Below are 21193 nucleotides of genomic sequence, written 5' to 3' on the forward strand. Positions count from 1 at the left end.
TAGGTCATGATCTCGCGGTTCATGGGTTCGAGCCCCGCGTCGGGCTCTGTGCTGACTGCCAGCTCAGAGCCTGGGGCCTGTTTCAGTCTGTGACTCCCTCTCTCTCTGACTCTCCCCTGTTCACGCTGTCTCTCTCTCTCTCTCCTAGAAATAAATAAAACATTAAAAAAAAAAAAAAAAAGAGCTTGGGTGGAAGGAGTCTGTCACTTAGACTTGCCCCACTCTACCCACCCATCTCCACACCATCCCTGCTCCCACAGCCCAAGAGAGCCTCACTATTTCTGGATGAATGAATAAGATTGGCTTTCTGACACCACAAGGCTGGGGACAAGGCTGGAGAGGGCCGTGGTGACCCTGCCTAGCTGGTCTTCCCAGTACAGGGAGCACATCTGAATCACGATATATGTAAAAACACAAAACTTGAAGTGAGTGCACATCTTCCAAATAACGACTGCACTGCTGTCCCCACACTGCTACTGTGTAGGCACTACCTTCAGCTCACGGATCAGCCTTCTGATTTGGTGGAGGCTGTGGCAATCCTGGCTCTTCACTGCAGACAGCAGGTGGCCGGTGTTGGTGAGGAAGCGGAGCAAGTCCTCCACGGAGGTGGTGAAGTACCGCCATTGTCCCACCAGCCCATCGATGTGGCTCTTCCTCTGCCGGACACTCTGGGCAGCACTCTGCCACCGCTCCTTCAGTTTTGTGAACTTTGAGACAAATTCCGGTCTTGGGAAAAACAAATGGTTAGAGATCCTTGTCACTGACATATAGAAAAAATAACTACCAAGGCATCACTGAAACTCAGATTTCCTGTTTATGTGCATAATTTACAGGGGAGAAAAAACCTTTTTCAAATCTGAGTACCATTCAACTTGAAGATGTTGGGAAATTTAGGGTTGGGGCAGGGGCAGCGTGTGTTGGCAAAAGGCGTTTTGCAGGAGATATTTGCATGTGACCTGATATTTTGCCAGCATGGACCAACTGAATCCTTTACATTATTCCAAATGCTGTACGGAAAACTGAATATTGGCTCCATGGGGAACGAGGAATAAGTGCCGTGTAAAGTTCGTGGTTTCTTGCACCCTGTACTTTAGAAAATTTCAGTACTAAGGAAAATTCTTTTTGCAATGACTCAACTAGTTCTTTTCTGGATAAATAATACCCACTACATGGTAAGTAAGGCCTTTTATTTATTATAGGAAAAGTCATGCTTTGCTGTACTGATCAAATCTACTTTATCATCGTGGAATGGGGCTGAATTTATAATTTCAGAGCTAGGAAGAAATGGACTTTGTATTTCTTAGATATGCTCAAAGAAAATTCAGGTGTTGATGGGGAGGAAAAGCAATACCTATCAGGACGCTTAAAGAAGCATTTAAGAGGCGAGGCCACCTCAGGACTCTGTCTGTCATGTGTACATGAGCTGTGTGCACAGGCTCATGACACCAGGCTGGCATAAGGGGCTCTTCTCAGCCTGTCTGGCACTGCCCAGTGACACCAAAACCATGTACATAGCATAGACAGAAATCCCTTCTTTCACAACCATGTGCTATAGCTACCTGCTGGGAACAGCAGCACTTTAAGAATTATTATTGTTATTTTTTAGAGGGGGGGAAGGGAGAAGGGGAGGGGCAGAGGGAGGAGGAGAAAATCTTAGGGAGGCTCCACACCCAGCATGGAGCCTAACATGGGGCTCAATCTCATGACCGTGAGATCATGACCTGAGCCAAACTCAAGAGCACCACTGAGCAACTAGGTGCCCCCAAAATTATTTTTAAAATAGCAAATGTCATAAGGCTGAATATAAAGAGGAAAACACTATAGAAGAATCCTTTGCGGTAAAAACAGTTAACTCCACTTTGTAAGGGGGTATTCGCAAAGCACTAATCTAATGTTTGCTAATGCCACCCTTCTATCATACATGAAAGTGCGTAGCACGTAGCTTGGCCACGTAGCAAGTCCCCATCCTAATAAACAGTCAGAAGACTGGCCTCATGATGTCTACCAGCTGACATGGCTGTGGATCATGCACTTGACTGAAGTGGTCAAGATTCACGTGGTGGGAGGCCAGTTCTAACTGTGTTACCTTACACACACACACACACACCCCATCATAGGCCCCAGACAGCTTACCTCTTCTCTATTTCTGCTGTGTCCAAGAGCTGTAAAGACTGAAGTGGTCAAGATTCACGTGGTGGGAGGCCAGTTCTAACTGTGTTACCTTACACACACACACACACACCCCATCATAGGCCCCAGACAGCTTACCTCTTCTCTATTTCTGCTGTGTCCAAGAGCTGTAAGGACTGGGTAATATAGGAATCAGCCACTGTCTGGTTTATAGAAACTTCAGCTTCTAACATCTGCATGTGAGTTAAAATAGAAAACACTAGCTAGAAGATTCTTTTTATGAACCCGGAGCTTATATTTCCTATTAAAATCTAAGCTCAAAGAGGACCTGGGAGATGATTAATTTTCAAATTGTTTGGGCCTAATTGCAAAAAATACTCAACCATCACATCACCATCACCTATGAATATAATCTCAGAAGCAAACAGGCCTAATAACACGGACACCTAAAGCCCATTTATTGGACATTCACTAACTGTGAGGTACTGAGTAAAACATACATTGTCTCACTTATTCCTCAACCTTCAGACTTGAATACTATTATACCCACTTAAGAAAACTAAGATGGAAAAGAGGTTTGGTAATGTAATCAAGGTCATTCAGGGGTTTGTTTGTTTGTTTTTTTGGTTCAATGAACTTCATTTTCATTGGAGGACCTTAATGTAACAATGAAGACTTAAATCAGTTACATTAAAAATTACAACGACCTAATCAGGCACACTTTCCAAACGCAGCGTCTGCCTCTAACTGTCAAGAGTACTTCCGAATGTATATCAGTGTAAGCACGGGGAATAACCTCTGTCAGATTATTAAGGCTGCAATTATAATCATTCCAGGTGTTTCAATATTTTAGAGAATTATTCAGTGACCATGCAAAGATGAGTTTAAGTATCTTAGCCTGCTCTTGGGATGTTTGCATTCTATGGAAGCAAAGTTGTGCTAGAAGTTTCCCCTACCGCAGAAAATCTAGTTCTCTTGTTAATAAAATAGAGCGCTGAAACAAAATATTGAAATTTACGAAATGTGTGAGAATTTTACAAATAATCAGTTGGCAAATGAATCTGCTTAAAGACCTATATTCGGTTTTTAGGGACTGATGGATTTAAATAGAGTGCAATGAGTATCTTTCCCCGACTCCCACCCTAGGGTGAGGGCACAAATCAGCGGAGAGCTCAGGTTTACCTCATATGTTTTCTGCTGTTCCAGGAGAGCCGGGAGGCCGTCAGCCACGGTCACTTTGAGCGTCTCTTCTACCTTCTCTAGAAGCTGGACCCATTTGTCACAGCAATAAAGAAACTTTTCATTCAATCTAGTTGCCTGAAGCTCACTACAAAGGTTTATAAACAGACAAAACAGAACCATAAAATAACGACATTACTCAGCTCAAGTCGATAATTTTAGCTTCACTGAAACAGAATGATACAGATGTGATGTTCTGACCTGCATCGTTCAAGGGCTGTGGCTGTGGCCCGAATCCACTGTCGGTTCATATTTTGTAACGTCTTTATTGCTATGTCACTAAGAGGGAGCTTGAGGCTTACTTCATTCAAATGTTCAACATCAGGTGATTGGGCTGTCAGTGCCAGCACACGGTTCTATTAAAACAAATTAAATTTCAGGTTTCTGGAGGCCAATACGGTATCTCGATGATGAAAAGGACTCAGAGATCCTGGAGATCATCTTTATCTCAAAAATGAGGGAAAACTGGGACCTAAATAGGTAGATGACTTGCCCACAATCGAACAGCCAGTTAGTATTAGAGTTGGACCTAAACCCTAGTCTCCCAATCCAGCGACTTTTCTAGAACAAGTGCACACATGGTCAGCACAGAAATGGCCTGGGAAATAAAAAATGATCCCAGATTTTGCCTTTAAGGAAGAGGAAATAAGAAATGAGTCTAGTCTTTTTTTTTTTTTTTTTTAAAGGACCCATTTTGGACTGCAAAAGTCCCACATATTTTGCTAACAACTTATCCTTCAACAGACCATGCAGTTTACCTACAAAGCCAATAAAAATCTAGTCCTTAAAATAACCCTAGCAAAACATGGTACTTAAACATCCACATTTTGAAAGACAATGAAATCATGTGAAAGAAACCTCATCAAAATTCTATTTTTAAAATATTCTAGGGACAGCATCTAGGTCAATGGTATTATAAGCAAACATCCTTGACAATATCCATGTTATCACTACAGAACTCTGCTATCGTAATCTAGTTCAGGGTCAGCAAACTTTTTCTGTAAAGGGCTAGATCATGAATAATTTAGCTTTTATGGGCCATATGATCTCTGTCATAATTATTCACATCTGACCCTGCAGCATGAAAATTCTACAGACAATTAATAAATGGAAGGGCATGACTGTGTGTCAATAACACTTTATACTTGTGGAAGATGGGATTTAGACAGTGTGCTATACTTGGCTGACTCTTGATCTAGGTTATGATGATCAGTCCTTAGGAGTCTGTAGGATCCAGAATTCCTTAATTCTTCCATTCATTTTTGTTACCGACCCTACACTTACCAAGGTAATAAAGAAAGAAAAGATAAAGAGTGTAACAGGATATTTTATTTTTGATCTTCAGCTAGCCAGAAAAATTCAATTAATCACAACAGCCAATGCCTAGATTTCTAGTTCATTGAAGCTAATTAGTAAAGATGTCAAAAACTTTTAAATCTACTAATTTACTGTGGCATATTACTAAAATAGAGCTCTGTGTTGTCATACTTTTCTAGACTTTAGGGAAAATAAGGAAAGAATGAACGGCATAAATGAGAAAGAATGAAATCTGGCCACTTGTAGCAACATGGATGGAACTTGAGGGTGTTATGATGAGTGAAATAAGTCAGGCAGAGAAGGACAGATGCCATGTTTGCACGTATAGGTGGATTAGGAGGAACCTAACAGAGGACCATGGTGGAGAAAAAGGGGAAAAATAGTTGGGGAGAGGGAGGGAGGCAAACCATGAGAGACTCTTGAATGCTGAGAACAAACTGAGGGCTGATGGGGGTGGGGGGAGGGGAAGGGGGTGATGGGCATGGAGGAGGGCACTTGTTGGGATGAGCACTGGGTGTTATATGGAAACCAACTTGACTATAAACTATTTAAAAAAATAAAAAAATATAATAGAAAAAGAATGAACGGTATATAAATGACCATTCTCAAGGGGCACCTGGGTGGCTCAGTCAGTTAAGCGTCCACCTCTTGATTTTGGCTCAGGTCATGATCTCATAGTTAATGGATTCGAGCTCCGCATAAGGCTCTCCACTGGGAGTGTGGAGCCGGCTTGAGATTCTCTCCCCCTCTCTCTTGGTCTCTGCCGCCTGCACTTTCTCTCTCTCAAAATACATAAACTTTTTTTTTAAATGACCATCATCAGGAGTGAAGACATAAAGAGATTCTGTAACTCAGTCGTTATTAGCTTATTTTTTTATCCTATGGTGAGTCTAAGCCCTAAGGAAACACAAACATTGGCAATACCAGGAATAAGTCGGGATTTTCTTCTTTTTCTTGATGGCAGAGTTTTTCTAAATGCTCTTCTTCATGCGTAATGAGACCTTTTAAAGATTCCAACCGTTCCCCAAAATCCTTGAACTGTGAAAGGACAAACTAGAACAAGAGAAATTTTCATTAGAAACAACTTTCATGTGCATATAGAACAAAATTAAGCATAGTCTGGTAAGCTGATAAAAGCTCAAGGTGTTTTCAACCCCCAGCAGCTCATTATTATCTTGACTATTCAGAAGACTCCTTGTTTTACTCTGTGCCTCTGGCAAAGCACTGGGCCTTTAGGGTTGGATAGATCACCTGCTGCAGGGGGCATATAGAGAAGGGTTAGTGAGTACTCTGCTTCCTCAGTCTTGCTATTCACACGGAGAAGGGACACTGGAGCTCCACGGCCTTCTATGCAGCCTTTTGACAGTTCATGCACTAAAGGCTTTTCAAAAAATGAATAAAGAATACAACAAATAGCTATGGCTTAAGCAGCTACTTCTATGACTCAAGTACCCCACTTGAAGATCCAAATAACTGTGAGATCTGAACACTGTAAGGAATAGAGCATCTCACTTCTTAAACTAACATGTTCAATGAAGAAGAGATGTTTGCTTCAGATCTGTCCACTGCTCATGTAGTTGAACAGTCACATCAGTAAGTCTTTATATTCAGGGCATCTTGATTGTGTGGTTTCCCTGGGGAGCAGTCCATAAAGTATTAATAACTATTACTTCATCAGATATAAGGAATTGAGGGGAGCCTGCAAATGTCCAAGACTACGACTTGAGTAGAAAAAGGACATGAACCTCAAATTCATTAGCTTTCACAAGCAACATGTTTTCCAAGTAGGAAGCCCTCTGGAGGGAGTGCTGTTGTGTGGAGAAGGGCACATGGGTACTGGACTCCGTGAGCTGCGCAAGTCGATCCAGGAGAGCGGAATTCTGGAGAAAGGCTTCTTTTGTCTTCTGTACATCATCCTGCAGTTCCTGGAGAAGAAACGGTCATCAGAAAACATTTCCTCCTCCTATCACAACAGAAATTCCCATCCCTGTGACTCCATCAACATCTAGGAGAATTTCTGCCCTAAAATTGTAGGCGTGGCTTTTTATTACTGTTTACTTCAGAGACCTGAAAAAGCTAAGCTTTTGTTTTAGGATGCACATCACCGGCGCTCTTCCGAAGTATGCCAGTTCTGAGCTAAAACTGACAACTAATCACCAGAGTTGGGGCTTCCAGTGCACAGAAACGGAAGACCACCTGGGTAAAGTCCTAGGTTTTACGTTTCTAATCATCAGACACTATAGGGATCCATTTTAGGGCCATTTTAAGAATCAATGCAACTCGGTCCTCTGAGACTTTATGACATAAGTGGATTCATTTGCAGAGACTGTAGAATCTCATTAATCAAGCTGGTTTTAGGGCTACTCTATAAATGCTGTGTGTGCGAAATTTGTTTGTTTAAACAACAAATCAGGTAGAAGTTGATGAGAAATACAGATCACATCTGCTGCACTAAGCTGATTAATATTTTTTTATTTGACCTTTGGATTCGGAGGGTAACACAATGTATCTGGTCATCCCGTTTAAAACTAGAGAGTATTCACTTTCTGGGCACTCATTATAATAGGACAAGATGACAGACGAAATTACACAACTCTTAAATATAGTCTAAAAATCATTATACTCGGGGCGCCTGGGTGGCTCAGTCGGTTAAGCGTCCGACTTTCGCTTAGGTCATGATCTCGCGGTTCGTGGGTTCGAGCCCCGCGTCGGGCTCTGTGCTGACTGCCAGCTCAGAGCCTGGAGCCTGTTTCAGTCTGTGACTCCCTCTCTCTCTGACCCTCCCCTGCTCACGCTGTCTCTCTCTCTCCGAGAAATAAATAAAACATTTAAAAAAAATAAAAATAAAAAAATAAAAATCATTATACTCATAGAAAAGCCATATTAACATGGCATGAGCCCATGATTATTTCTAAGGCAAGGGATTCAACATCTATTTTTCTTAGATCATCACACTCAGCTGAGATACTTCTGCCTTTATTTGAGACCTCATAGGAGGCTTTTGCTTTAGAGATTTACCTGCTAAAATGAAAGGGGAAACTTGGAACGAGGTACCCCTGATCCAGCTACCTGTCGCCTACACTTCACTTCTGAGCCACCACCTGGCCCTCCCAGCCCTGCTCGCCACACGCGTGTTCACGTCCTACATGGCCTCCTTATACACCAGTCCTGACCCACTTCTTTGTCCCTGTGGCCGGTCTAGTCCCGGCGTCACGGCCCTCTCTGTTGGGCTGTCTTGGCCTTGGTTTTCCCAACGGGCTCTGCAACCACCTTTACATCCTGCAGGGCTGGGGTCAGGATCTCTGCCAAGTTGTTTCCAGACATGTTGATGTTTTCAAGCTGTTGGTACTTGGCTTCCTGCTGCTTCAGCCTTGCTGCGGCTTCGGTGTGAGCGCTGTCATGGGCCTTCCAGAGCTGGAGCAGACTCTGGGCCTTCTGCAACTGCTCTGCAATATCTTGGTTCACCTGGGTCCACCTGTCAGAACAACATGAACAAAAGGACCCTCAGACCATCCTTCCCTTTGCAGCAAAAGCACAATGCACACATTCTACCAGTAAGTCAGGAGCAGATGGGTTCTTAGGAAGACATAAATGCTTTTTCTTTTAAATTAATGTATCACCATTATATAAACAAAAACAGAAGTCCAAGTTAAGATGTTTAGTTGACTTCATAATTCTCAACAAAAACTACCAAATTTGTGATTGGGGGGATGTATTGTATTATGAATGTCTGTTAGGAAAAGGTAGTGAAATTGCACATCTAATGAAAATTTCTCCACATGGGTGGGCTTCCTGGTTTATACGGGGGGAGGGAGGGTAGAGGGGTGTCTTTAAATGGGCCCTATTTAAATTGAGTTTATGTCAAATTTATTTTCTAATTATAAAAGCAACATGTTGTTTATATAACAGTGGAAATAAAGGAAATTGTTTTTATTCCATATACAGACTGCAGTACCTTTCTTTCCCACGTGACTTAAAAATTTCTCCATGTTATTAATAAAAAATAACTAAGTCATTTTATTTTTTTAGGTGAGTCTAATTTTATTTTATTTTATTTTTTAATTTTTTTAATTTTTTTTATTTCTAGGAGAGATAGAAAGAGAGTGTGAGCAGGGGAGGGTCAGAGAGAGAGGGAGTCACAGACTGAAACAGGCTCCAGGCTCTGAGCTGGCAGTCAGCACAGAGCCCGATGCGGGGCTCGAACCCACGAACCGCGAGATCGTGACCTAAGCGAAAGTAGGACGCTTAACCGACTAAGCCACCCAGGCGCCCCTAGGTGAGTCTAATTTTAAATGGCTGTACACAATAGTCTTTAAATGGTCTGTTTTTTAATTACCAAATTCAAGTTTAGTATGGATATGGAAATAATTTTTAATTTTTGCTTTCAAGTCGAATGCTCAGATACAACTTTGTTCAAAAGACCTTTTCCCACATTTCAAGATATTGGTCTTAAACTAGATTTCTGAGAGATTTAATTTGGTCAAAGAATAAGAACATGTAAACATTTTTTAAAAAATTTTTTAATGTTTTATTTATTTCTAGGAGAGAGAGAGAGAGAGAGAGAGAGANGTAAACATTTTTAAGGTTATAGGTATATATGGTCAATCTAGATTTCTGGAAGCATTATAATATTTATATTTTCACCCGAAACACATAAGAATGTTTGTTTCATGATATCCTTAACCCTCCTAAATTGATGGAAAAGGTGAAAAATGGCACAGTCGCTTTATTTTTATGCATTTCAAAAATCTTAGCAGAATGTTTTTCCTAAACAATATTTTTCCCAACTGTAATGTGCACTCATTATAAAAGAAAACAAAATCCTATAAAACACATGTTTAAATCTATGTATCCCTATATCTGTATCTATATTATCTACCTACCTTCTTACCTACCTACTTGCCTACCTGTCTATAAAGAGAAGGTTAAGGAAAAAAAAACAACCGTCTGACACGTCATTAATCTATAGATAACTACTGTTAGCATTTTGGTGCTATCTTCTTCACCTTTTTCAACAAGGTTTCTGATATATTCTTGCGGCAACAATGGAACATGTATGTGTAGCAATGACAACTGAATCCCTTTAAGAGCACACTGAGCCGCCATGTTTTGAGGGTGGGCCCCAAAGTGTAAGTGGTATCAGATACATGTCTATGCACTCCTTACTCTCCCTACTTCCCTTCTTCCAATAAGGACTGGATCATGAGCTGAGGATGCCACTGCAGGGTCCCTGGTTCCCAACACTTGTTCAAAGTGGATTTACGGGAGAGGCTGAATCTGCACGGAGGAAAGGTGGAGGACACTGAGGGTAGCTTAATCTCTTCATCACTGGCTTAAAAATCAAATTATCTTTAGGCTGAACTTCATATTCCATTCAGCAAAAGAGAAACCTTGCAATTAACCAGGGCCATACTTCTTAGAAGGAGCTTTCTACCATAAGCAGTTCATCAAAGAATCCCTTCCAACCTCATAAATCACATCCTCTCAAGAGAAATAACAACATTCCCTTTCTTTCATCTTATGTTTCCACTGAAACACATTGTCCTTCTGACCTCCCTGTGGTCTGTCTCCACCTGGGATTTTGGTATCCCTGAGGATCGTGCTGGGCAGTTGGTCTGTACCCTCTGAAAGTGGCTACCCTGGATACAAGGCAAGGAATAGCCTTCAGAAAATCAAATCTTAGGTAAATGAGATGCTTCAAAGCAAAAGAACCACAATAACAAAACCAGATTATCTCAGATGACTAAGTTTACAAAGCTGATGTCACCTTGGAGCTCCAATGGAGCAATCGGTTCGCGCATAGTACTTATACAAGGCTGACATCACTTCATTCATCACATGTCATTAAGATAAAGAAATCTGTCTGCTGTTATTCCATTTGTGTCTTAAAGCATACCTGGCATGAGTATCTTGGCATTTCTCTTCGATTATTTCAGCAACCAAGGGGCAGCGATCTTTGAGTTTTCCAATCACCTTCTGCAGCTTCTCCCAACTTGCTTCACTGCTCTCAGCTTCATCTTGAAGAGACTGAGAACAGAGCAGGAAGGTTCACTTCAGAGTGGCCTGGCCACATCCAAGGGAGACAGCCGCTTTTCAACACATCTGCTACATCACAATAGTATTAACGCTCAAAACTTAATAAGGAGGGGGAAGATTATTAGAAATTATTAGAAGAAGACAACTGAGGAGGCATCCTTCCATCTGACGGTACAACATTAAAAAGTATGCTAACACAGGGCACCAGGGTGGCTCAGTCGGTTAAGCATCCAACCCTTGATTTCAGCTCAGGTCATGATCTCATGGTCCGGGAGTTTGAGCCCCACATCGGGCTCTGTGCTGACAGCCCAGAGCCTGCTTGGGATTTGCTGTCTCCCCTCTCTCTGCCTCTACCTCGCTCATGCTCTCTCTCTCCCCAAATAAAAACTTAAAAAAAAAGCATGCTAACACCCCAAAACGCCAACCTTTTAAACTGTGAAATAATATGGACATGAACAGTAGAGAAAAATCCCATGTAAACTTTGGAGCCACTCATCTGGCTCATTTTGGAATCCCATGTCCTACTTTTGATGCTGCTATTTAAGACACCGTTTTGTGCTTCCTGTGGACAGCACCAAGGCAACTGTGTCCATTTCTGCACTTGACTCCACCGGAGGTCTCCTGCCAACCAGGCACTGCACCACGATCTGCTGAATTTACCTGGAGGTTCTGCACCTGGCATCCTAAGGCCTCTAATGATAAAAGCCCAGGCTTGCCGTGCTCCATGCAGTACCAGAACCGGATTGTCATCATCGTCACCTCATCATAAAGGTCATCGTAAATCTTCCACTCCTGTAAAACAGACTGCATGGAGGTCTTGAGCTCGTTGACCTGTATGAAAAGTGCAAAGATATTTGGAAAATCATTGAGAAGAGGCTCTCTCATCATTTTGTTCTCTTCTAAGGATTCTACCACGGTATCTATTTTAGGGAATTCAGCTTTAGAGTGTGGGGGAAGGAGCTCCTGGGTGGCTCAGTCAGTTAAGCATCTGACTCTTGATCTCGGCTCAGGTCATGATCTCACGGTCTGTGAGTTCGAGCCCTGCGTTGGGCTCTGCACTGACAGCACAGAGCCTGATTGGGATTCTGTCTCACCCTCCCTCTGCCCATTCCCCAGTCACTCTCTCTCAGTCTCTCTCCCTCTCTGAAAATAAATAAATAAACTTAAAAAGAGAGAGAGAGAGTATTGGGGGAGATTCAGTGATTAAATGAGGTGGGAAGGGTAGGCCAATAAACAAAAAAGATCAAAGAGTGAGTTTTAGAACAGGTGAATGGAAGAGAGACCTGAGGCCAAAAGGATTAGCAGGGACAGAGTTCAGCCTAGCAGGTGACAGCCCCGGAAGGGAGCACTGGGTGAGGAAACAGAATCTGTGAGCACATATTTCAGCAACACCCTATTAGCTTTCCGATCATGGGCAAGTTTTTAACCCTTGAGTCAGTTTCCCTATTCACAAAACAGATATTATAAGTAAAATCATAAATAGTGTCTGTGGAAATGTTCTGAAAACTGTAAAGCATTGTAACTGTAAAATGCTACATCTGTTTCCTGGCACTTGGGTCTGCATATATTGGAGAGAAATGTGCTCAAAATGATGGACAAATACAAAGGAGGAGGAAATGCAATGATCTCAGATACAATTGAGAATATGTAAGTATACATATTTTAATAGGTTGCATAAAGAACATTTACAGCTCAACAATAAAGAGACAAAGGATTAAATTGGGCAAAGGATTAAATAGATACCTCTCTAAAGAACATCTACAGTCATTAGGGAAACATAAATCTAAAGGACAATGAGATGCTATTTCACATCCACTAAGAGGTCTATAAATCCAAGTTGGGTAACAACCAGTGCTGGCAAGACTGGAAAAATTGGAACATTCATAAATTGCTGGTGGAAACTTAAAACCATACAGCCTCTGTAGAGACCTGTTTGGCAGTTCCTCAAAAAGTTAAGTATAGAGGTACCATGCGACCCACTAATTCCACTCTTAGGTATATACCCAAGAGAAGTGGAAACACATGTTCATACAAAAGTCTGTACACAAATGTTCATGGCAGCATGATTCATAAGAGCTTAAAAGTGGAAACAATCCCGGGGCACCTGGGTGGCTCAGTTGGTTAAGCATCCGACTTCAGTTCAGGTCATGATCTCATGGTTCACAAGTTTGAGCTTCATATTGGGCTCTGTGCTGACAGCTCAGAACCTGGAGCCTTTTTTGGATTCTGTGTCTCTCTCTGTCTCTCCCTTTCCCTCCCTTACTCCTTCCCTCCCTCAAAAATAGATAAAACATGGGCGCCTGGGTGGCTCAGTCGGTTAAGCGACTGACTGGCTCAGGTCAGGATCTTACGGTTCATGGGTTTGAGCCCCGCACTGGGTTCTGTGTTGACAGCCAGCTCAGAGCCTGAAGGCTGTTTCAAATTCTGAATCTCCCTCTCTCTCTGAACCTCCCCTGTTCATGCGCGCGTGCTCTCTCTCTCAGCAATAAATAAAACATTAAAAAAAAATAGATAAAACATTAAAAACTTTTTAAAAAGTGGAAACAATCCAAATGTCCATCAATGGATAAACTAAGTGTGGTGTATCCATACAGTGGAATACTATTCATCCATAAAGTTCGGAAACATGCTATATAATATTGATGATGGAAACATCTAAGGCAGACAGAAAAGACCACATGTCGTATGATTCTGTGTGTATGCAATGTCCAGAAGAGGCATATACAGAGATAGAACGTAGATTAGTGCTTCCAGGGACTAAGGGGAGGGAAGAATGTAAAGTGAGGAATGGGGGTTTCTTTTCTTTTTTTTTTTTTTTAAGTTCTGCCTTTTTATTTTATTTTTTTTTAATGTTTTATTTATTTCTGAGAGAGAGACAGAGACAGAGACAGAGACAGAGACAGAGAGAGACACGGCGTGAGCACAGAAGGGTCAGAGACAGAATCTGAAACAGGTTCCAGGCTCTGAGCTAGCTGTCAACACAGAGCCCAATGTGGGGCTTGAACCCATGAACCATGAGATCATGACCTGAGCTGAATTCGGATGCTTAACCGACTGAGCCACCCAGGTGCCCCTGGGGGTTTCTTTTTGAGTGAACAAAAATGTCCTGGAATTAGATAGTAGTGATGTTTGTAGATCTCTGTGGATATACTAAAAAGCATTGGATTATACACTCAAAAGGGTGAGTTTTATGGTATGTGAGTTACATCTCAATTTAAAATAAGGATCTGAATATAAATGGAGCATGATCGCTATGTTGGCCCAAGTGGGCAGCTTTATTTGTGATGTGATGTCAAGTTTTGGATGTAACCACACAGGCCTGCATTCAGGCTCTCTGTTCTCTGCTTCCCATCTACAGGGAGCATGTCCAGGTTGACAGGCAGCCTTCCTCAAACCCTGCGCCAAATAGGGACAGATAAAAAAAACAAAATGTCAGTCTCACACTGGCAACTGTGTAGACCATATGTCTTTATGTAGGCTGAATGGCTCAGAAAAAGAACCCATCATTAAGAAAGAGTAAAAGACAGCTAGGGAAAAAAGGAGGCAGATGGGAACTCCTTACAGGTGTACCTAGGAGAAGCTGGGGCCTATCTCAGTGGCAGGGACGATTCTGACACATGGCTACCTACAAGGCACATGGTTATGTGAAGCACTGTCATGGTCCAGGACACAGAAGGCCTTCATGCCTTCCACATACGAAGTTGGTGCAACTTCTGGTGCATGTAAGGGCAGCTCTTAGAATATTGTAGCTTCAGGGCAAAGAAATGGCACATGTGTTTTGAGGGAAAGGATAAGAAAACCATTAGGCAAAATTCACTACACTAGAAACAAGAAGGAACATTTTCAGAATGTTAAAAGCAGCATCAGCCAGTGGGGTCCACACTGAACGTCATATAGGCATTGCTACAAAGGTAGAAAGAGGTAGGTAGTATCACCCCTATTTTATAGACCAGGAAACTGAGGCTTAAAGAGGTTAAGTACCTGCTCTGGGACAGAGATAGGAAATGGGGCTGCCAAGATTTTTATTTAGGCAGAGACTTAAAGCCCTTGTTTGTAAAGACTGGGCTCTACTCACTCTTCAGAACTTATGAATGGATGGAGTAGGTTTTGTGTTTTCTACAGNTTGGGGCACCTGGCTGGCTCAGTTGGTAGAATATGTGACTCTGAGGTCATGAGTCTGAGCCCCAAGCTGGGGCTAGAGATAACTTTAAAAAAATAAATAGGTTTATTGAGACATAATTCCCATCCCATATAATCCACCTATTTAAAGTACACAGCCACCATAATCAGTATTAGGATATTGCATTGCATTACCGTGAAAAGAAACCCCATACCCACTAGCAGTCACTCCTCATTCTTCTCCAACCCTTTCTCAGCCAAAGTCTACCTTTTGTCTTTAAAGAATTTGCCTATTAAGGACATTTCATATAAGTGGAATCAAACAATATATGGTTCTTTGGTGACTGCCTTCTTTCACTTAGCATGAGGTTTTCAAGACCATCAATGTTGTAGCAAGTATCAGTACCTCATTCTTTTTTATGGCTGAATAATATCCCACTGCATGAAAATATTACTTATTTTTTATTTTAAAGTAGGCTCCATGCCCAGCGTGGTGCCCACTGTGGGGTTTGAACTCAAAACCCCGAGTTCGAGACCTGAGCTGAGATCAAGAGCTGGACTCTCCACAGATTGAGCCTCCCAGGCGCCCCTGGATATACCATTTACCTAACCATTTATAAATCGAGGAACATTTGGATCGTTTCTACTTTTTGGCTATTATGAATCACCCTGCTATGAACATTCATGCACAAGTTTTTGGAGTGGACACAATTTCTCCTTTCTCTTGGGTACTTAGGAGTAAAGTGCTGAGTCATAAATAGCTGTGTTTAAATATTTTAGGACTTGCCACACTCTTTTCCAAAGCAGCTGCTCCATTTTGCATTCGCTGGCAATGTATATATGAAAGATAATCAAGGTCTCCATACCCTTGCTAACATGTTATTGTCTGCTTATTATTATCCCTACTGAGGCAGGTGTGGAGTAGTATTTCACAGAGGTTTTGAATTATATTTCCTTGATTAATGATATTGAACATCTTTTCATGCACTTATTGGCAATTCATACCTTTAGAGAAATAACTATTCAGATCACTTGCTCATGTTTTCCCTTTGGTTATCTGTCCTTTATATATTATAGATACAAGCCCCTGAGTATGTAAATATTTTCGTCCATTCTGTGGTTTGTCATTTCACTTTGTTGATGATGTTCTTTGAAACACAGAAGTATTTAGTGCTGATGAAATCCAGTGTTTTCTTGTGCTTTTGTGGTCATATCTAAGAAACTATTGTCTAATCCAGTCATGGAGATTTATGCCTATGTTTTCTTCTAAGAGTGCTGTCGTTTTAACACTTAGTCTTTGATCCACTTAATTCTTATATATGGTATGAAGGTAGGGGTCTAACCCCATTCTTTTGAATGTGGATACACAGCTGTTCTAGTATCATTGTTTGAAGACTATCTTCCCATCTCCCACCCCAGAATTGTCTTGGCATCCTAGTCTAAATTTTAGTTGACTACAATGTGAAGGTTTATTTCTGGGCTCTTAATTCTATTCCATTCATCTATATTTCTATCTTTTATGCTAATGCAATCTGCATGTTTTTACTTGCATTATCTCAATCTTTTCTACACCAACATTTTCATTATAATTCACTGTGCTGTGGGGCACCAGGATGGCTCAGTGGGTTGAGTGTCCAACTTTGGCTCAGGTCATGATCTCATAGTTTGTGAGTTCAAGCCCTGCATCAGGCTCTCTGCTGTCAGCACCAATCTCATTTCAGATCCTCTGTCCCCCTCTTTCTGCACCTCCTTCACTCACACTCTCTCAAAAAATAAACAAACATTAAAAAACATTTACTGTGTTGCAATTATCTATTCAAGTATGTCTTCTCTGGTAGTCTGTGAGCTCTTTCAGGGTAGGACCCATTTATTTCCTTGTTTATGTTTGTACTGTTGGCAGTGAGCATAGTGACTCACAGAAGATATGTTCAACAAATGACTCACCAAGATATGTTAAGCTCATCTCAATCTTCCTACCTGAGTTTTGGGGAAGAAATGAGGCCGAGGACCACCTATGAATTTCATTTACACAGGTTATTCCTTTTGGAACAAATAGTCAAGAGCAGATTTTAGTAAATGACAAATAATCCACAATAGGGACTTCTGGGAAATATGGACACACCTATAATTGGCTAGTATTTAGTTTTCTCCTTCCATTCATGGGGAGCCAACAAGGTTGCAGTATCGAGAGATGCCTGACTTTTCTCTTTTGGTGTTCTACTCCTGGAAGGGGTAAAAGCAGACCTTAACAGGTCTTTCCTAAAACAACTAGACACTGGGGCACCTGGGTGGCTCAGTCGGTTAAGCGTCCAACTTTGGCTCAGGTCATGATCTCACGGTTCATGGGTTCGAGCCCCGTGTCAGGCTCTGTGCTGACAGCCAGCTCAGAGCCTGGAGCCTGCTTCAGATTCTGTGTCTCCCCCTCTCTCTGACCCTCCCCTGCTCATGCTGTCTCTCTCTCTCTCTCAAAAATAAATAAACTGTTTATAAAAAAAAATAAAAAGAAAATAAAACAACTAGACATCTTCCACACTCCTCCACTTTACTTTCTTTTCACCACATACTGTGTTCTCCCCACCTCGGGAATTCTCCATTTGCTGACCATGCTTCTAGCTTAATAGAGGCTACGTAAGACGGGTGCCTGAGGCACCTCCCTGGATGTCCTTTTTCATAGCTGTTCCTGTATATCTGCCCAGGAAACAGTGCCAGAGGCTGGGGGTGAGGGTGGTGGTAGGAGGGGGTGAAGACATTTTTGTCTGTGAGTACTTAGACACAACAAAGATAGCCAAGTGGATTTCAAGCTTGCCAACGGTGTTGGAATTGGTGGCACTCCCTCTAATTATCCAGTCCCCACCCCCCCAGAAAAAGGGGGTGGGGGAGGATTTGAAATGCCTTTCTCTACTTCATTTCAGTATTTCTCTAAGCAACTCTTCAGTTTTTGGTATGGAGTGAGTTTCTATGATTAAACCACAACAACACAATGGTGAAAGAAGGATACATGAAGAGAAACAGTATACTTCAAATGAGTTCTGGTACCTGGCTGATAACATGGTTTCTCTTTTGAAATAACGCATCAATTCTGGAGGCTGTGTCTTCTAACAAAGGCATGGTCCCACTCTCCGAAGTCAGGTAACACTGTCTCAACTCCTCAAGGGCTTTGGATTTACTTGCAAGTTGATTTTCTATATCCTGGAAGGGCAAGAGGAAAAGGTTTTCATATGCACAACAGTACAGAACAGTAAGGTGTTAGAGACAGCAGTCTGGCCTTTTCAAGTAAAAATGCCATTAAAGCATATAATTAACATCACACTAAAGACATTTTAATCACAATACATTCGATTCAATTTTTGCACTTAATATAGTATGAATTTTTATAATTAGTTTAATTATTACATGGATCTAGATTAAAAATTTTTTAATGTTTATTTATTTTTGAGAAAGAGACAGAATATAAGTGGACACAGAATCTGAAGCAGGCTCCAGGTTCTGAGCTGTCAGCACAGAGTCCGACACAGGGCTCAAACTCATGAACTGTGAGATCATGATCTGAGCCAAAGTCGGCGGCTTAAACGACTGAGCCACCCAGGCACCCGTAGATTTTAGAACAGTCTAGGTAATAAGTCCTTATCATCATGGTAGAGTAGAACGAGTCCAGGAGATCTGGTCCCCGTTCCTTGTCTGTCCCATACTGGCTGTCTGACCTGACATTAAGTCATCAAACCTCCAGGCCTGCATTTTCTCATCTGGAAAAAAGCAATGATAGCCCATGCCACGGAGAGTGGAGAACCCGAGTGAAACCAGGGTGGCCTGTGGGGGGAGGTGTTGCATGGACTTGTGGAGCGTAGGCTTCCAGTGAGGGTATGTTGAACCCAAGGCTGTTGTAAGAGTTCTAAATGGAAATGGCTAGTGGGTAGTTAGAAACCAAGTATGACCGCTTGCAAAGATCTCTTATAATGGTGTTGCTACTCACATCTCATGTCCAGTATTATTAACCTTCTCAGGAGCACTGGGGTGTGACCCGAAGTTCCCACCCCCCGCAGGGAGTAGTGCGTGCCCTCGGGCAGTAGGCCCAGAAGCAGGGTGCTCAGTGCCATCTGTGGTCACAAGGACAGCTGACCTGTTTTCAATAGGCAGTGACACAATGAGAACAGTACTTAAGGAGGATTAACGTGCGTGTGGGTGCGGGCATCTCCAAGACTAAGTGACCTGGCAAATGACAACTGCACAAAGAAGGGCCTGGCCGATATCCTTAAGTGCAACTGTGATTTAGACCGTAGTTCCAAGGGACAACCGGTCCTTTCAGGGCACGCCACACAGAAGGTAAAAGAAAATCACTTTCCTATGAAGAGACAGAATGAAATACTAAGGATAATGGAAACCTCAAAGTAACTGCGTACATATTGAGTAAATTAATAACACACAAAAACTGGAAACCATGAAATAATTCCCTTTGAACATTTTCTTTTAGGAGCCACATTCAAGTCTTGGGAACGACACTGAAAATACCTTCTGTTTGTCACACACACAAAAATAGCAGCTTGCAACTCTGTAAAACCCGTGGGTGATTATCTCCTTTACATAATGAAGTAAGTACCTGGGAGTCTGGAGGAGGCCCTCAAAGGTGCAGCCACTTGCCCTCCTCCTTGGGGCAGAAGCAGTGACTGAACAGCGTGGCCATGCCTTGGGGACCGGTGTCGTGTGCCTTCTCACCTGACAATCCGGGAGCACCTTGTGCACGGAGATCACACTTCCAGGCTTTTGTAAAGTTTTCAGTCTCTCCTCTTGCGCCTCCATCCAGTTGTTCAAAATCTGTATTTTGTTTTCATGCTCAGTGATGCTTTCCAAAAGCTGTTCTAAATGTTGTATCTTTAAGGTATGAATAAGAAAATAAAAATCTCTCATTTTAAACCAGATGCTTTAAAATGTAAATGTCATGGTGGGTTATTTCTAAGAAAATAATTTTGTTTCTTCTCAGATTTCGTCATATTTAGCAGAAGATTTCCCAAATAACATTTGGAATAAAGGTTCATATTAGGAAATAGAATTAAAACCCCCTTTTGCATTTGAAATAAAAGCTAACCTGCTAAGCAAGCTGGCTGTTTTGGAGTTCAATTAAAACGTATATAAATAAAATCATGTTGCTAACATTCAATAACATGTTGAATAACATTCAACTCAAATTAGATGCAATTTTTCATTGCATTTACCTATTGATTTACATAAAGCTTGAGAAAACTTTCTTTCCCTAGACTCTCTTCATTAGAGTCATTTAAAAATTAAGTCAATATCAAAAATATCACAATAATCCATCAATTTAATGAAATAATGACTTCCTATTAAAATTTTTAAGAAACATCTATTCATTTTTGAGAGTGAGAGACAGAGCGTGAGCAGAGGAGGGGCAGAAAGAGAGGGAGGCACAGGGGCGCCTGGGTGGCTTAGTCGGTTAAGCGTTGGACTTTCGCTTAGGTCATGATCTCGTGGTTGGTGGGTTCGAGCCCCGCGTCGGGCTCTGTGCTGACTGCCAGCTCAGAGCCTGGAGCCTGTTTCAGAGTCTGTGTCTCCCTCTCTCTCTGACCCTCCCCTGCTCATGCTGTCTCTCTCTCCTAGAAATAAATTAAAAAAAAAAAAAAAAAAAAAAAAAAAAAAAAGAAAGAGAGGGAGGCACAAAATCTGAAGCAGGCAACAGGCACAGAGCCCAACGCGAGGCTCAAACCCATGGAACATGAGATCATGACCTGAGCTGAAGTTGGATGCTTAACCGACTGAGCCCTTCTGGTGCCCCAATAATAACGGTTTTTAATGTCTGCATTTCTTCTCGTTTCTAATGCTCACAATTTTTATTAGGTTACAATGACTGTATATGCAACGTTTTATGTTCCTTTTCCAATATGTCAAAAGTATTTCCTAGGTCATGACATGGGCCTTAAACTCATTTAAATGGCTGCTCAAGATTTTAAACAAACGGACACAGTGTAATTTGATTAATTATTCCTCGATAGGTGGAAATTTAGGCGTTTTACATTTTTCACCAGTATAAATGATGTTGAACACTTTCTGTGCATATTTTTCCTTTTTTGAAGGGCTATCTACATAAGACAAACATGTAAGAGGAGGCACTGCTGAGTGAAGAAACAAGATGATTATTCTAGTTCTTGAAATTTTCTGAAAGCTTTCCAAAAGGGTATGTAAGCCATGATCTGCATATGAATGTGATAGCTTTGGGCTCTTATCTTTATCTTACTAAATTTTTCTAATTTAATAAATACATAATGTTCCATAATGTTTATTTTGAATGCCTGATAATTGAAGTTGTGATCTTTTCATGTTGATTTGCTAATTATAAATTTTC

General features: G+C 41.6%; 1 protein-coding gene across 4 annotated transcripts in view; it reads right to left on the minus strand.

Moving 5' to 3' along the window:
• SYNE2 (spectrin repeat containing nuclear envelope protein 2) overlaps positions 1–21193 on the minus strand; it is a 336140-nt gene that overhangs the window by 56600 nt on the left and 258347 nt on the right. For 3 of the 4 annotated variants that reach the window (XM_077767198.1, XM_077767200.1, XM_077767199.1), the window contains 11 exons: positions 19552–19707; positions 17878–18030; positions 11383–11553; positions 10583–10713; positions 7957–8161; positions 6432–6611; positions 5611–5739; positions 3571–3725; positions 3313–3457; positions 2269–2363; positions 492–726 (listed from right to left, as the gene is read on the minus strand). In XM_077767198.1, the coding sequence (XP_077623324.1) occupies positions 492–726; positions 2269–2363; positions 3313–3457; positions 3571–3725; positions 5611–5739; positions 6432–6611; positions 7957–8161; positions 10583–10713; positions 11383–11553; positions 17878–18030; positions 19552–19707 (1755 nt within the window). Of the gene's footprint in view, positions 1–491; positions 727–2133; positions 2158–2268; positions 2364–3312; positions 3458–3570; positions 3726–5610; positions 5740–6431; positions 6612–7956; positions 8162–10582; positions 10714–11382; positions 11554–17877; positions 18031–19551; positions 19708–21193 lie in introns of those variants that run through there. The other variant, XM_077767201.1, reaches the window with a different exon arrangement.

Source organism: Crocuta crocuta, unplaced genomic scaffold (assembly GCF_008692635.1).
Source record: "Crocuta crocuta isolate KB4526 unplaced genomic scaffold, BGI_CrCroc_1.0 scaffold55, whole genome shotgun sequence".
NCBI classification, from domain to species: Eukaryota; Metazoa; Chordata; class Mammalia; order Carnivora; family Hyaenidae; genus Crocuta; species Crocuta crocuta.